Source organism: Periplaneta americana, chromosome 7 (genome assembly GCF_040183065.1).
Source record: "Periplaneta americana isolate PAMFEO1 chromosome 7, P.americana_PAMFEO1_priV1, whole genome shotgun sequence".
NCBI lineage: Eukaryota > Metazoa > Arthropoda > Insecta > Blattodea > Blattidae > Periplaneta > Periplaneta americana.
In genome coordinates this window covers 80,516,675-80,534,806 of record NC_091123.1, presented here as the reverse complement: position 1 = coordinate 80,534,806, position 18,132 = coordinate 80,516,675, and the positions used below count along the sequence as shown (strand labels likewise).

The window sequence follows — 18,132 nt, the reverse complement described above, 5'->3', positions numbered from 1 at the left end:
TTATTTCTCCTTTTATTGTAACTATGTAGTAATTGCCTTCTCATTAGCCATTTAAGATGCATTCCATCTTGTCTTACCCTTTCAAAACCTAACACTGTTAAACATTTCTAAAATATTACACATATTATATTCACCTAAGTAAATACAGGGTGGACTGCTCGAATGTACCTAATTTCAATTGTATGTGACTGGTAAACTGTTGAAGATAGAAACCTACAGTAACGTTTATATGAAAGGAAAACTCAACAAGTTTCGATATGCACATACCATATCTCTGCATGAGCTCCAGCTGTCACTGTAACGATATCGAGGCGATGAACGATTTCTTGCCAAGCATGTTGAACATGTCTTCTGGAATGCTCTCAATAGCCTCTATGATGCGCTCCCGAAGATCACGAAGGTCTCTGACTGGGGTGGCATACACTTTATCTTTGACATAGCCCCAGAGAAAGAAATCGAATGGTGTTAAATCCGCAGATCTCGGGGGCCAAGCGATCTGTCCTCCCCTACCAATCCAACGGCCAGGGAACATGTCTAAAGTCGTATGAACGTCATTGAATCAGTGTGGAGGAGCGCCATCTTGCTGGAAAAGCATGTTAGGCTGCAGATGTTCAATTTGTGGAAAGAAGAACTGCTCCAGCATGTCAAGATATGTGGTACCACACACACAGTTTTTCCGCGAAGCTCTTCTTAATGACTTCCGCTGGCTTCGCTCATACGCGGCTGAACATTTGCAACCATTTCGTCGGATGTTCTACGACCACCACCATGCTTCTTCAATACCGATCCTGTAGCTAAAAATGTATCGTGCCACTTCTTAATGCTTTTAGCAGTTGGAGCATCATGGTTAAACACTCGCCGATACTCCCTTTGAACTCTAACAATTGATTTAAACTTCGCATACCACAACACAGTTTTTCGCTTTCATCTGCTGTGTCGCCATTTTGACAATTGATGCAGTCTACAAAAAGAAACTGTGTCTGTGCACCATCTACTGACAGAATTCGAAACTTGTTGAGTTTTCCTTTCATATAAACGTTACCGTAAATTTCTATCTTCAACTGTTCACCAGTCACATACAATTGAAATTAGATACATTCGAGCGGTCCACCCTGTATATTGACATACAATTCGTTCCTTTATCTTGTACATATATTTTAGAAGTCCTACATTCATTTAATCCAATCATGCCTTATTTATAACATAATAAAGTATACAATTGATTTCACAGACTATCACTCACATTGAAAAGAAAGGAAAATTTGATGCTGCCCCAGTGTCTTCAGAGAATGATTCACCCGACCAGGAACAGATGAGGGAAACAGCATATGGATTCATGGTTTCTGAACGCCAGCCCTTGTTGTTTGAAGGAGGAGTATTACGGCCATACCAACTTGATGGACTGGACTGGCTTAAGGTATTGCAAATGTAGATTAAAAATACATTTATGGTTCATTTTTCTCCCATATTATGATTAAACTAGGTAATGTGAGATTTAAATTGAAAATAGATTTCTTAAAAATATATGAAATATGCGAAATTATTATTATTATTATTATTATTATTATTATTATTATATAATACACACAAATACATGCATTCACTCTGCTACAAATAGAACTGGTATTTTTAACCATGCTGTTTAGTAACAAACTTATGCACATTGAACATTACTCAGAATATTTTCATTTTATTCACATTTCTGACATCCTAAAATAGTTTTTCGTCAGTAGTCCAAACTCTTCTTGAATTATGGTAATTTCCAGTAAAATGTTGCCCTTTAGGGTATATAAATTTGGCACCTATTGCCTTTAAAGTCTCTCTCTCAGCACTTCTGGCAAACAAATGAAAGAAGCTTGCATTACACAAGTGGAAGCATATACTGTAGTGATGGAAAGTGGAGGAGATCATGTATTACTCTATGTAGAAAAATGGTTGTTGCATAGTGTACCAAAGGAATGAAAGTATATAAAATTTCGCTTCTGATCAGCAGGTGTAAACTACTGTATTGTCTCCATATAGTGGACTTCTGTTTTATGTACATATTTTAAATCCTCTACTAAAATCCCATACATTATAATGCAAAGATATTTCATTTTTACACTATCATTACTTGTAATCATTTCATTATTAGTACGAAATTTTTTCAAATTGATAAATATATAACTGTCAAGCACCGAATTGAACTGACTATCAGTTCTTCAACATAAATCTATCTCTAGTAGAAGACGTAAAAAAGGGAGAAACATTGGATGCAGAACTGAAATAGATATCTATAAAAACAATAGGAACAAGATGTCACCCCCCAAATGAATGGCTCAGAATATACACCGATGTATCATATGGGTATAGAGATAAAGAAGAAAGAACAGGTGCAGGTATCCATTCCATTCCCTTTTCTTCTCCCACTACATATCAGTTGAAAAAAACAAAACAAATTTTTATGCCGAAGTTAAAGCAGTCAAAATAGCTCTACAACAACTAATATATAGACCCCCAGGCATTTAATAAAGCTGACATTCTAACCCATAACTGCTCAGGCACGGGTTAGATCCCACTTGGGCTTATTACCAGGTTGGGTTTTTCTGAGCTTTTTCCCAACCATAAGGCGAATGTCGAGTAATTTTTGTCGAATCCTCGGTCTCATCTCGCCAAATACTATCTCGCTATTTAGTGATGGGCGAAGTTGTTTCTTTCCCGGAACAGTTCCGACTGATCTAGTTCCAGAAAAATATTATGTTCCAAACAATTCGGAAATAACAGTTACAAGTTGTGATGTGTCAGAATCGTTCACTGATGCGAGCTAGCTCTTTGACTCTCGCTCCATTTGAGGAGTCGTTCAAAAGAGCGGTACAGTACCCTCCCTCTTCCCCAAGCAGCTCGCACATAGCGTTGGAGCACCCATCACTCAGACTCCTCCTAATATGTTATCGGCATGACATCATAGCACACATGCTTCTCAATAGATAATAGATGACATTCCAATGCACATTCGAATCAGTTTGGAAACTTGCTGTGTGCAGACTGAAGCTTCATGTTTATTAGATAAACAGCTGTTGAATACAAGATCAGAATGCAACACTAATTGGTATATAAAGTCATGAAGATACGGTAACCAACTCAAAAATTTAACATGTCATTTAAAACATGTAGCATGTAATTTTTGTTCTCCGTATTACATAGTAAAAAAAACTAAAATCATTAACTTTTATTTTTACTTTTCTTAATGCTTATTTATAATAATAATTACATTATAATTTCATACATAATAAAAATATATACCTACTGTATATATTTATATATTAGCACTAGTGAAACCTGAAACCCCCACACTTAGTAATATGTTAGAAATGCATCTGTACCAAAGTGTAATAATTTAAACTTCGCATCGCACCTCGCTCTGTGTCATTACTTATGATCACACTACAAGGATTTCAATATCCATGCTTCTTTATTCATCCACGTGAGAGTCCTAAGTTCCAACTTGTCCCAAGTACAACATAACGAACGAGAACAGTGTAGCTGAGCTGTCATGGTTCAACTGTCCGACTGTTCTCTGTTGTCTCGGAGTCGGAACATGCCTTGCGCAACGCAGTACTGCGGGCCCGCAACAGCTGGAAAGTGAGCAGCTCGGAGTCGGAACAGTGTTATTTTGGAACAGGAGGTTCCAACCTTCTGTTCATTTTTGCAACAGTCCCGAGACTGGAACAGTTCCAAAATAACTGTTGAGTTATTTTTTACCCATCTCTAAAACCCATTGAGCTAAATAACCTAGTAGTTCATATAGCATCGTTAAATAACCAACTAAAATATAAGGGGATTATTCGAATATATACAATAGTTATGACACTAGAAATATGTAATTTGGTATACAGTGAATCTCAGTATAATGTACATAAAAAAATACATTTATACATTAGTTTGAAAAGTATGTTATAACGGAAAGAAGAAGTTTTATCCAAAGTTGTTTTGATTCTACATTAGATAGTACAGTTATTCTACAACTTATCTTACCTACTACAGCTGTGTTGACAATCCAAGAGTTAACAAACTCAAACCCTCCTCGTGTATACAAAAGTATATAATTGCTCAGTTTTAAAATTATAACAAAGAGAAAGTATTTAGTTTAAGAGAAATGTTACTATCTACAGCAAATATAGAAGTGGTACACAGTACAACCAACAAAATTTGAAGTTCTTAACTTCAGTTTGATTTGTTTTCCTAATAATATATATTCTGCAAATTGATGAAGTTCTTTCAATGACTTGAAAATACTAGACACAAGTAGAATTTTTTTAAATATTGTAAGTCGTATTTCATTATGTAATACTAATATGTTTGTATAATTGCATGTAGCATGTGTTTCTTAAAAGGAATATTGTATTCATTGTTTCAGTTATTATATGAGAATGGTGTAAATGGCATCCTGGCAGACGAAATGGGTCTGGGAAAAACACTTCAAGTTATTGCTCTTCTTTGTCATTTGATAGAAATGCATATAACGGGACCATTTCTTGTTATCGCCCCTCTCTCAACGCTCCCAAATTGGGTGCTTGAATTCGAAAGATTTGCACCTAAGGTATGTGTTCGTTTTACATTAAGTTTAAGTTAAGTTCTAAACTTCTTTCTCGTTCTCCATCAGCCCTAAACGTCACTGTGTAGGATTGGGACAGAAACCCTTTTAATTGGTACTATCCCAGCATTTCCCTGGAGAGACTTGGAAAACCACGAAAAACTCAATTCAAGATAGCTGGCCCCTGGGATTTTCGTAAAGAATATATAGCAATGATTGCAATATAGGTATGCTATTTTAAATTAATTGTTGTAAAATTAATTGAAGACTGGACATAAAGAGGGTGTAAGTGCAAATATCGTTGAAAATAAGCTTTTCCAAAAAAATAGTCTGTCTCTGGCTCAATTCACTAAGAAACATGATAAGTCCAATTGTCATTTTATCTCCCTTAGATGTGCAAAAGTATGATATTACATTATTAGTTGCACAAGAAAGCTCTGTTTTCTACGGTTTGTCTGTTTGGCTCTTACAGTCTTTATTTCCAGTTTTTAATTACATGTATTGAGGGACATAATTGTTGAGTGGGTGAAAATGTTTCAAGATATGTAGTGTGGTTCATAAGGGGCTACAATTTTAATTCCATCTCAGCATAGATATGTAATACTTAAACTGAAAGCGAAGCAAATATCTCTTCAAAATGACAGAAAACTTTCAGCTCAGAGCATGCACAGTATGGCATTCTTTGATTTAGAAAAAACTCGAGTCGCTCGACTATTATGTCCATCATTGTACTTAAAGCAAGCAATTTATAAATAAAGTTGTACATATAGTACAGTATTTTGTGTGCAGTTCAGAAAACGAAAGTTTATATAATGTGGCTGCATAGTAAATAATTTCGACACTCGTGTTTATTCAAGTATACATGTGTAGTGTAGATGAATCTTAATTCCAGGTACCTGTCATTCTATTCCATGGGAATGAAAACAAACGTCATAGTTTGTATTCAAGTCTTTGTAAGAAGAATGAAGTTAATAATGTTTCTGTCTGTCCTGTGGTGCTGACATCATACGAAATTCCATTGAGGGATAAAATACTGCGCAAAATCAAATGGAGCTATATTATTGTGGATGAGGGACACAGACTCAAGAATTACAAGTGTATGCTGGCAAGGTATGCTTATTGAAATATAACTTACTATACAGTGTGAAAGGTCAAATATATCAACATGAATAAAAAGGACACCTTTAACTTGAATCTACTATGCTCTCCTCATAGATTGTACCTTAGATCCATTCCAATCTCTCATTTTTTTCTTGGTTGATTAGCCTTTCTTCTTTCTTTTGAATCCCAAATCTCTCGAATACAAGGCAGACATGTTAAGCACAAAACCACTATGCTCGTAACCAATATTTCATGCTTATTTTATCAGAACTTGGGACCTTACGATTATTTTTTAAGTTTTTAGTATTTTTTTAATTCTTCCATTATTATGGGATCCATATATTCATAATTTGCTGCTATAATAATTGTAGATTTCTTATTTTCATCTGTAATTCATAAATCCTGGTAGTAATTTAGCTAGTTTTCTGCAGAGATTGGATTCAATTGTAGATTATCTCTCTCATTTGTACTAAACTTCTTAAGAAGTTTGTAGGCTTTCTTCTGAGTACCATGGACATCATATTTTACATTTCTTCCAACTCTCTCTTTTCATTTTTTCATTTCTCTTTTCATTACTGCTGTTTCTTTATTACAGTACAAAATATAGTCTCCCTTCTGATTTAAAGTTCAAATGATGTAAATAGTTGTTTATTCTTTAGACTTATATTTTCAGTTCCTCGTTCCAGCAGTTTAAATATCTTTTAGTTCTTCTCTTATTCCTCTTTCCGTATCTCTGAAGCAATTGTTTTATAATAGTGGTTAGTTTTGCCATTCATTATTTATATTGTTATTTGAATATACAAGACGTTCTGAAAAAAAGATTCCAATATTTAGAGAGGAGATAGTATGCATCAAAACAAGAAATAACAGTGCACTACAAACAAGGACTCTAAAATTAGTATCTTTTGAGAAATGAACAAATGTTTACCATCAGTGTAAGAGCAGCACATCTATTGTAAGCACTTTGGCAAGAAACAAATGAGGAAGCAGACTGTAACCGTTTGTGACTATGTATTACACAGCATACCTTTGTTTGTATCAAGAGAATGATTAAGCAGACAGCAGTATGTTAAAGTTGTAATCGTACTACTGCAGTAGTATTATTGTACCAGTCAGGTAAGTTAGTTTCGTATCTTTTGAATAGGAGTGTCATCGTCACTGTAAGAGTAGCATATACTACATTGTATGAGCTCGTGGGCAAGAAATAAAACATGCTCCTATTCTTACCTGACTGATAACTTGATAAATATATGTTCATTTCTCAGATTAATTTTAGGACCCATGTTTGCAAGGCTTATTTCTTGTTGTGATGTACACTACCTCCTCTCTAAATATTGGTACCTTTTTTTCAGGAAACACTATATTTCAGTGACTGATTAATTATTCTTCCCTGGTATAAATATTATATAGATCTACTTATATCTTCCAATAAATTTACTTTAAATTACTTCTACATATAATGGGTTTATATCTCAATTTTTGTCATTTGTTACGAAAAATTATGTTTAATACTTGCAGAAAGTGATATGTGTTTACATAATATTCCATCTATACTCTTGTGTCTCGTACATGTGGTGAGACTTTCTTAACAGTGATTACATAGCCAGTTACAGATTTATATTCACATGCACAGCAAGTATATTTATGAATATTTCTATGTTTGAAAAATATGATTTCGAAATAATTAAAGATTGTGAGGGGGAAAGGAACTGGCCACAATACTGCATTATCTCTTGGCTTTATAAGTGATGCCATGTTGATATCACTTGTGAGGTTCAGACCTGTCTTCGGACAGTTGTCTGAACAACAACAGAGATTGCGAAATGTACTTTATTAATCGTTTTCCATTATGGTTTAAAGTTAATTCTCCATTTGAACCTACTGTGTTACTGACTTTTTTATTGCCAACTCCGGCATTTAAATCTCCAGCAACAATTAAGGTAACTTATTCACCTTTATCTACTTTGGAGTTCTTTGTAGAAATTTATCAGTTCTTAAGTCGACTGTTCTGTGGTGATTATGCCCCTAATATTGTTAGAAGCCCTTATCCTGTTTTATACAGTAACTGCAGTAGTCCATTTATATATGTGTACTGTTCAGGATAATGAACTAACAAGGGAAGTATCACATCCTGAATATCGAAACTTGCCTCGAAACTTTAGTGACATAACCGATGTGCTACGACAAGACCACGTGTAAAATATTAGCACCTGTTTTCACTGCAAGGCCCTGAAATCTAAGCCCCTGTCATTGAATGACTGATGTCAACAACTTTAATACAGTTTTTTGGGCTTAGATGATTGTTATGACAGACAGGAGAAGAGTCAGTTTCTGAGCAGCACAGGCCTATAATTTATAAGTACCATTTGAAAGGAGGGAAACATAAACTTGTGGAGGTTTTTTTCCCCTTTTTGATGCGATTATTTTATCTCAGCCGGATTTTTATGGATGTTGTATGAAATACAGAACTATTTTTCGAGATACTATGTAGCATATTAACAAAGTGACGTTACACTGCAGGACTCTTCTAAATAAGTTAGTAACAAACAAATTGACTGATGTTACCTGCCCACCTAGAATTCAATTTGTACTTCAGTGCTTTCAGAATCTTTTGGGTACTATAAATTAAAGTACAGTAAAACTTTGGATTACAAGTAACTTGGTTTGCGAGTGTTTTGCAAAAAGAGCAAACAGTGAGGAAACATCTCTATTTGATAAACGAGCGATGTCTTGCAATACGATCAGCACAATTTGTACATAACTTGCTTCGCTTTCCTTCAACAGCACAGCATAGTGGGTCCATGGAATATCGTCGCATTCTCCGTCTTGGTGTGTAAAAAGTGGGAAGCAATACAACATTTTGTTCAAATTCACCACTCTGATAAGGTTGTGGCAGTGCTTGCAATAAATCTGTTTAAAGACAATGCAATGTCACATTTCCGCAAAATCCTCAAAAAGAGGCTAAAGCAGGTGTCATTGAATAGGTTCTTAGTCTAAACAAAAGATTCCAGTCAGTCTAGCAGTCAGAAATGATTCTGTTAGTGATAGTGAAAATATTTTCTTTAAATGCTCAAAAAGTTTATTAAGCTGTAGAACAGGTGAAAAGCACTCAAAAACAAAATACAGTAAAGTAATTTGTGTTGCACTATAGTATTGGATTTTACCTAAATTGCTTATTTGAAATATGAAATGCGCACAAACTGTGCAGGAGTGTGTTAGTGGATTCCACTTTAGTTCTTGCTGTATTCGATTATTGGTTTGTCAAGCTTCTTGCACTGGGTGATGTGATATCGATCGCAAGTTAGGTCGCACAGTTTACTTATACACTCTGGATTGGGGTCGTGGTAAATGTTTGATTTGCAGAGCTTGTGGTGGTAGCCATGTATTGCCATGGAGGTTACAAAGTGACGAAGTTCTTGATCCGTGTCCGTCCATGATCGGTTTACTATTTCTTCTGTTGAGTAAAACTCTAGCCATATCTCATTTCGTTTCTCTTCCCTTTCTTCCAATAATTTTGTCCAACAGTTTGTGGCAGGCAGGAGAACTTTAGACGCAGGTCTTCTATCAGAAACGTCTCCTTTGCGAGCTCGTAGACTAGTCTGGAGCGTGTGTATTTAGACACGCCCAGTGCGGTTTTTAGGAAGCGTGCTTTCACCGCTTCTAAGGTACGAAGTTCGGTCCCATATTAACTCGATCCCGTAGGTGAGGTGGGGATTATTTTCGTTCTGAAGAGTGACATAGCAGATCTAAGGGAGAGTCTACTCAGTGACTTGATATCGTATATAGCTTTTGTAGCTGCTGCCGCTCTGGATTTGACGTGGATTCTGAAAGACGTCATTGTTGTCTGTAGGGTCATGCCGAGGTATTTAAATTAATTTGTCATGTGTATTGGTTTGTTCTTCAGCAGTATTCTGTCATTAGTTGATATTCGTCTGCCTTTTCGGAAAGTCATCTGCACGGTTTTCTCTAGGTTGATCTGTAGTTCGTTTTCCTCGGCCCATTTCTCCAGTGCCTTAATTGCTTTTTGCAGCTCGTTAGCGTCACGTGATCCGATGACCATATCGTCGGCATAGATGTATATTTTCACTTCCTCTGCTTCCTGTCGTATTCTGCTGACTGACTCATATGTGGCAATGTTGAACAACAGGGGACTGAGTGGATCTCCCTGTAACACTCTGTTGGTCTGGGTAATTTCTTCTGATATGCTAGTGTTGTCAGAGACTGGGACCGTGTTATTGCTTAGTGTATTCTGAATCAGTGTTGTTAGTTCTTTATTCTCTCCTGTCATTGACTCGAGTTTTGATGAGATGACGTTCCTATTGAGTGTGTCAAAGGCTTTGGTATAGTCAATAAAGACTGTGTGGAATTTGACACGGGGAAATCGTATAGCATCTTCTATGTCTCCGATCAGGTTTCGAACTGCTTGTAGTGTGTTTCGTCCTGCTCTGAAACCAAATTGTTCGTCAGGAATTTTGTGGTCTGTTTCTCTTATGAGACGTTTTGTTACTAGTTTGGTCAGGATTTTGAAGATGTTGTTTTCCAAGGCTATTCCTCTGTATTGGTTCGGGTCACCTGGATCGCCTTTACCTTTGTGTAGCACCTTCAAGGTCGACGATCTCCATCCAGTTGGTATGTTGCTCATTCTTAGGCAGAGGTTTAGAAGATCTGCGAGGGCTTGGAGAAGTAGATTGGCTGAGGTTTTGATGTGCTCATTGAAAATCCCGTCCGGGCCGGCCGCCTTGTTGTTCTTTAGGTTCCTTATGGTGTCCTGTACTTCGTCTGTTGTAAAAGGGTGTGTGTTAGTACGGTCTCTGTCTATAGTCTTCGGTGTGTATGCAGCTGTATTCTTCCCTTGATTAAGTATGTTAGCGAAGTGCTCCTCCCAGGTGGTCATGTCTATTTGTCCTATGGTTTGAGATTTTCTGGGCTTCAAAGCCACATAGGGGTCTCTCTTGGCTTCCTCCACCATTCTAACTGCTTCGGATTCGATAAAGTCATTCCGTTTCTGTTTCAGTAGGGTTTTGTATTTTCTTCTGGATCCACAGTAGGTTCTTAGGTCCACTTGGTTATCTGTAGTTTTTGCGATGTGCAACTTCTCTAAAACTTTTCTTCTCTCATGGTAGGATTCACCGTCAAACCATTTTTGGGCTCTTCTTTTTGATCTGGGCACGGTGGCATCTTTGATGAGCTCTTCTAGGGTTATTGCGGCAGCATCTAGGTTATGTTCTTATATCAGTTTATTAATTTCGTCCAGCTTATCCATGTTTCTATTAAGTGCATTCTCATCTAGTTTCCTTGAAGGGGGTGTCTCCGATATGGAATGGTTTGTGGGCTTTGTCTGACTGTGGAGAGAGAAGCTTGCTATTATTGGGCAGTGCTTTTTTAGTGGTGTTTCTGCTGTGTTGTAACACATCCTGTGTTCTGTAAGGTTGCTTATTTACAAATGGCTTTTAAGGAACCTGGAGGTTCATTGCTGCCCTCACATAAGCCTACCATTGGTCCCTATTCTGTGCAAGATTAATACAGTCTCTATCATCATATCCCACCTCCCTCAAATCCATTTTAATATTATCCTCTCATCTACGTCTCAGCCTTCCCAAAGGTCTTTTTCCCTCCGGCCTCCCAACTAACACTCTATAAGAATTTCTGGATTTGCCCATACGTGCTACATGCCCTGCCCATCTCAAACTTCTGAATTTAATGTTCCTAATTATGTCTGGTGAAGAGTACAAAGTGTACAGTTCTGCATTGTGTAACTTTCTCCATTCTCCTGTAACTTCATCCCTCTTAGCCCCAAATATTTTCCTAAGAACCTTATTCTCAAACACTCTTAATCTCTATTCCTCTCTCAAAGTGAGAGTCCAAGTTTCACAACCATACAGAACAACCAGTAATATAACTATTTTATAAATTCTAACTTTAAGATTTTTTGACAGCAGACTGGATGAGAAAAGCTTCTCAACTGAATAATAACAGGCATTTCCCATATTTATTCTGCATTTAAATTCCTCCCGAGTGTCATGTTACTGTTGCTCCAAGATATCTGAATTCCTCCATCTCTTCAAAGGATATTTATATTATATTTCGATTTCGTACAATATTCTGGTCACGAAATATAATCATATACTTTGTCTTTTCAGGATTTGACCCATCACTTAACTTGCTTAAAGTAAAATTTCTGTGTTTTCTCTAATCTGTGGATGTTCTCCTAACATATTCATGCCATTCGCATAGACAAGAAGCTGAATAATCCATTCAATTCCAAACCCTCTGTGTTATCCTGTACTTTCCTAATGGCATATTCTAGAGCTAAGTTAAAAAGTGAAGGTGATAGTGCATCTCCTTGCTTTAGCCTGCAGTGAATTGGAGAAGTATTTTATGTGAATAAAAGGTTGTAAAACGAATTAATCAGAGTTTGCACTGTTTTTTTATGGAGAAAGTCCCTTTAATATGAGTGTGTTTTGGAATAAGAGCACGTTTTCGAAACTAATTATGCTCGTACTGTAATTGAAATGGTTTTTAAGTTATATGTTCTGAGTCCTTCTCTTGAAGTAACTAATTTAGATTTGCCTTGCATATTTGAATTTAAATTATTAATTTCAAATTTCCTGGAAATCAATTGATTGTGTAAAAAAACTCTAACCTCTTTATTTGGTTTTTAAACAGAGAACTGAAGGAATATCGAACTGGTAACAGACTGCTATTGACAGGCACTCCTCTTCAGAATAACCTCTCGGAACTCTGGTCTTTGCTGAACTTTTTGTTACCAGAAATCTTTGATGATTTGGCAGTATTTGAGGCGTGGTTTGATGTATCAGAACTGCAGCATTCTGAGAGCAACGAAAAGATAATTGAGCAAGAGAAACAGAAAAGTGTATTGTCAGTGATGCATCAGGTAGGAATAATTTAATTTTTTTCTGTCCTTTTTTTGTTTCTAAATTATAATGAAATTGCTGTACTTACATTATATTTACACTTCATATATTATGTGCTAATCTGGCCATTGGGCACAGAAGGATGCCGGATTACTGAAAGTGCATAAAAATGTCGTTAAATATAATGTCGTAAGCTGTGTCAACTACTACACTGCACTTCTAAATCAGAACTAGAATGTTCCACAGATGTATGTAAAAGTAATAGAATATAACACGTGCCACCAGTGCAAATTTCCCACGAAACTATTACAGTGTAAGTGATAGGAAGTACACTAATCTCCGTCCATCGTAAGAAAAAAAAGCAACTTAAATAGAAGCACATGGTTAGAAGGGTATTATGATTGGTGCCTGACCGCATCACCAACAATGCTCTCGAAGAAAATAGTTCCCTTTTGTTTAGCATTTTTCGTTTCTGTTCTCATACAGATATATACATTTAAAACATATGTGACACGAATATAAATATCTTAAACAATGGTTGATTCACTGATATAATTGTAACCAATAATATTGTAACTTTAATACAAAACAAGAATGTAACTTTTATTCAAAACAACAATAATCACTTTCTATAATTGAATGTAAACACTCCCGTCAACAATGGGATTTCCACTCCACACAGTAACACAATATTCGTTATTGCACTCCACAGACAACAGTGACAATTCACTTGGATTATTGAGAACAACAATATACTGCTAATCTTAACTAATGTTCACAAAGTACTATTTACAAAACAGAACTGTCAGTTCTCAGTTCACAGTTCGTTTGCCTTGCCTAGTTCTTCTAGTTCAGTCACTCAAGTTCACAATATCTCGAACCCAAGACCTTCAGAGACAGTCCACTGAACTTCGAACTCAGGTCCCCCAACTGCGGTCCACTGCACTCGAACTCAAGTCTTCCAACTGTGTTGCTTCCACCTGGACCCTCGGACAGTTGCGGACACACACTCAAGTCGAACTCCAGTCTCGAAGCTGGCTTCACTGCTACACAAGACTGGCTGGCTTGCTGACCAAAAACTAGCAATGACTGCAACTGCAACTAACTTTCTTCGAAGACTGCTCGCTTTTATAAGTTAAGCCATACTTTCCAGAAACTACGATTCGCGATCATTCTCGTTACAATAATCAGTTCGCCTGGCTTCCAGCTCCCCCCTCTTCCTCGCACAGCACATGCCCTAGGAAGTAGATGCGTGCGCAACTTCATTTGCCGCGTCGCCGATCCTTCCACGCGTGCCCTGCCCTCTGTGGGACGCGTGATCGAGTCTTGACGGGGCTGTCACAATATGAATTCTGAGTATTTGCATCCTCAACACATTTGTAACGGATAGTCAGTTTGCACGACAGTTTGCAGTCGTACCGGTAGTGTACCACATGTTATATCGCTTGCTTGGAATACTGTGTGATTATGACTGATCCAGTGACAGTGGCAGGACCGAGTGATAATATCAAACATTCTGAAGGTAAACTGCTCAGAAGGTGGGAAAAGAGAGTAGTTGGACGTTCAAATTACGCGAGGTGCAGCAGCTTGACCACACTGCCTTATGAGAGGTCACGGCTGAGGTGTGGCAACATGATATCAGCCATGTGATTTCAGAAGAGGAGCGGGATAAAAAAGTGGACCATGTGGTGGACAGTTTAATTATTATTAACATCGGAAACTACTTCTTCCAGTGATTCCGATAGTGATTCTGATTTGGGAATAAGCCTTCTACATGAAAGTAGCAGCGACTATAACATCGGTAAGTTTTGAATTTGTGACAAGCTTTCATTATACAGTATATTGATATCAGCAGAAGATTTAAACAACAGGCAATGGCATGTGGATGCAGGAGTGCATGAGGCGAAGATATTGTTATAGGAATAAAACATTTCTTGTTACGTGTTAAATATCAAATTGAATTTCCTATAATTTAATGTACTGAAATATTTTTCAAATGGAAGCGGAATGCATAAGGTCCAATACAAAGTAATAATTAGACTTGCGTTGTAATGACTGTACCGCAAATAGTACCACTGCATCAGTCTACCAATCACAACAGACTATCTCGGAACGATACTTACTAGCTTTGTTTACGTTGCTTTTTTCCTTATGATGGATGGAGATTAGGAGGAGGTCGGATTAGCATGAGTCTAGTGTACTCCTTTTAGATTTAGATTTTATTTAATAATAACATATACATAAAAACGTTACATTAAGATGAAAGCTGTGTTATAAAAATTGTTTGAAATTCTTTTTCAGCGGCTTTTTTAAACATAATGTTAAAATACTCTTGTTTTATTTATTTAACCAATTGTTTTGATTTACCCCAAATCACATTTTTATCTATGAAAATAATGATTTACTTCCACCCAGTAAAAAAAAGGCATTTTGCCGAACATCCAAGCTGTAATAATGATAATACCGATGAAGTAAATTTTTCATGATCAAAGAAATAAACAGAAATAAATAACAGAAATTCACAGAAACATTACAATATTACGAATCTATGCTGTATATTAACCTACCTTAAAATACTATATTATGATTAAGGAATCAAAATAACACTGCTCTACAAAATTTGACTGACTTTTTGTTTATCTGACTTTTTCAATGTTATATTATCAATTTGATAGTGCTGATCACGAATATAATATTCATTTTCCTGAAATGTCGATATTTTGCAAGAAAAATAAAAATCATACATTTTAGCATTTCTGCAATATACTAGTATCAGTATTCATAAAACAGATATTAAACAAAAAATAATACAAAATAATAAGAAAATACATACCTATGCATGACACAGGATATATTTATCCTTAGTATTTCGCTAACAGTCATTCAAAAATGAACAGAACTTGTGCATTTCCGTTTATGAGGATCTGAAGTGCTGCGAATTAGGCCCCAAATGTAGTCTCCCATAATAGCAGCATCACATTGACCCTGGTATCTTTTTTCCATTGTTTCTATATCCTGATGGAAGTGTTCACCGTGTTCTTCGCTAACGTCTCACAAATTAGATCGAAAAAATTCTAGGTGGGAATGCAAGTAATGCAATTTTATTGACATTCTGCATCAACTAGTGTAATTTATCTTCTCTAGCAGGAACCTTACATTTTCATAGTCCTCCTTCAAATGAATGGAGTAACCAACAGGAATTGAAGGATACATATTTCCATTGTGAAGTAGGACAGCCTTAAGGCTTCTCGAACTATCTATGAACAGACGCCAATCTTCTGCAATATGGGGGACTCCAATAGCTTCAAACAACTCATTGATCTTTAAACAATAGCACATTTTTTCTACTGTATGGAAAAAGGATGAGAACTCCTTATTCCGAGTTCTGTATGATGTTATTTTACATGAAGGAAGGAGAAACCTCCATTCTTTGGAGAGTGAAGCAACTAGCTCAGCTTTACATTTTGGTAGCTCTAATTCTCTGATAAAATCATCAAGCTCTGATTGACTAAGAAAGTGGGGTCCTTTTTCTTCATCCTCACTAAGAAACGTTTCATCTGAATCACTTCTTATCGCACTTTCTTCATCGGTTGAGTACTGCTCAGGTGGTTTAGGAACTGGCAGGTCATTACTGTGTGGAACTGGGGCAATGGAAGAAGGTATACTAGGGTAATCTAAGTTTCTTCTGTTCTTGACACTTTTGTATTTCGATATGTCTACAATACAAAAGTAACAGTCATTGTGGTGGTTTGAAGGTTCTCTCCAGATCCGAGGTATGGCAAAAGGCATACTTTTTCTAGACCCACGCAGCCATCCTTCTAAGTTTGAACAACAACTACCACAGGAGACTTGGGGAGCCCATATTTTATCAAAATCTCCAACCGGCACTCCGAAGTAATGTTTGTACTCTGTGCAGAACTTTGTTCCAGGTAAAATGGCATGTTGTACTTGTTTAGGGCTTATATAGAAACCACAAACATAACAAAAAGAGTCTGTTGGAAGCCTACAGCTTCTTGTAGACGACATTTTTCTACAATAAGATGCAAAAGTTAGAAACTGCACACTACAGTTCACATATAATGAAGAAACAGACTTATTTGTCTTAAAATATTGATGACTGGGAGTAAATTCTATTCACTGATGTCTGCCAATCCTGAAAAAAAAGGAGAGGTCTGCAATTAGTTCGCACCTAGTGGCTCGTAATAAAACTAAATAGAGAATGTGTTTGGTTATGTTGTTTTTTTCGAAAACATAAATTACAAAATATTTTTCCAAAATATTATCATTTCAGAAAACCAATGCCATATTCGTGTTCAGCAGGCAAATTTCATTCAGGAACGATGAAAAAATTAATATAAACAATTTCTTGTCGAGTAGTGATAATCTAAGTTGAATGAAATATGAAGATAAACAACTGTTTCGTGTTATGATGTAGGATGTTTATTATCACTTGTAGCAATTCATTGGTAATGTACTACACACTTCAATTTTTTCATGAAACAGAAAGATACAACTCCATACTTTACAACTTTCATGAGTAATTTGTAATGTAGAGGACCATACCTTTGTGGAGTAGGGTTCAGATTCAGTGATGAACTATGAAACACGACAAAACTCTATTGAAATTCAAGACAAATACAAAGCTAGTGTTGTCGGAATAAAATACCTATATATATATATATATACACCAATATTTTAATTCAGTAATCTACAACAACGTTTGAAAACAAGATTAGAGATCATATTATACGGTAACTGGAAGCCCAATGGTTTTATTGTTCTAATAAGAAAGACAATAGGCCTAGTTGGATAAAGTAAAGTTTGTATCTTCTATCCACATTATTTGATAAATTCACTCTATATTGTACTATAGTTAGTATTTGTAAACAGAGAACATTTAGTGAACATATGCTCTAGCTTGATGCTTTTTTGTACATTTTTAACATTGTAATTACTTACTTTTTGCAGATTCTTACACCTTTTCTGTTGCGTCGTGTGAAAGCTGATGTTGCCCTCAACATTCCTCCAAAGAAAGAACTACTTGTGTATGCTCCTATGTCTCCAGTTCAGCTGGACCTGTATCGGGCCACAGTTGAACACAATTACAGTAAATTGTTCAGGAAATCTGAAGAGGTACGGTAACAATGAACACAGCTGTTTTCTGCTCTCGGTATTGTCTTACTACTATAATATTAAATGAGGGACATTCAGTAAATAATGGAACTTTTTTTTTTTCGAGGTTTGTTTTGTTACATATACACCATAGTGTTCTTTAATTCTTTGGCTACCAAAACCTTTTTTTTCCCTCCACTTAGTCCCCTCTCAAATCTATGGCCTAATACCACCTAGATGTGACCGTATGCCCTCATGGTATCACTCTCTGCTGGTTTGCCTCTTGGCCATTTTCTTACCATGGCTATAATCTCCTTGTCATTGTTATGTTGCTTCCTGTGGATTGCAGCTTTAAGAGGGCCAAAGAGACGAAAATTGTACAGTGAAAGATCTGGACCATAAGCTGAATAGAATAAGGAACGATAGTTCACTGAATTTTCTTAATTTCCTCTTGAGTTTGCATTCTTATAT

General features: G+C 36.3%; 1 protein-coding gene across 1 annotated transcript in view; it reads left to right on the top strand.

Moving 5' to 3' along the window:
* Positions 1–18,132, top strand: part of LOC138703224 (lymphocyte-specific helicase-like) — a 60,865-nt gene that overhangs the window by 14,435 nt on the left and 28,298 nt on the right. Inside the window, exons 5-9 of the mRNA XM_069830936.1 lie at positions 1,232–1,417; positions 4,397–4,579; positions 5,466–5,683; positions 12,341–12,569; positions 17,518–17,682. Of these exons, the coding sequence (XP_069687037.1) occupies positions 1,232–1,417; positions 4,397–4,579; positions 5,466–5,683; positions 12,341–12,569; positions 17,518–17,682 (981 nt within the window). The remainder of the gene's footprint in view (positions 1–1,231; positions 1,418–4,396; positions 4,580–5,465; positions 5,684–12,340; positions 12,570–17,517; positions 17,683–18,132) is intronic.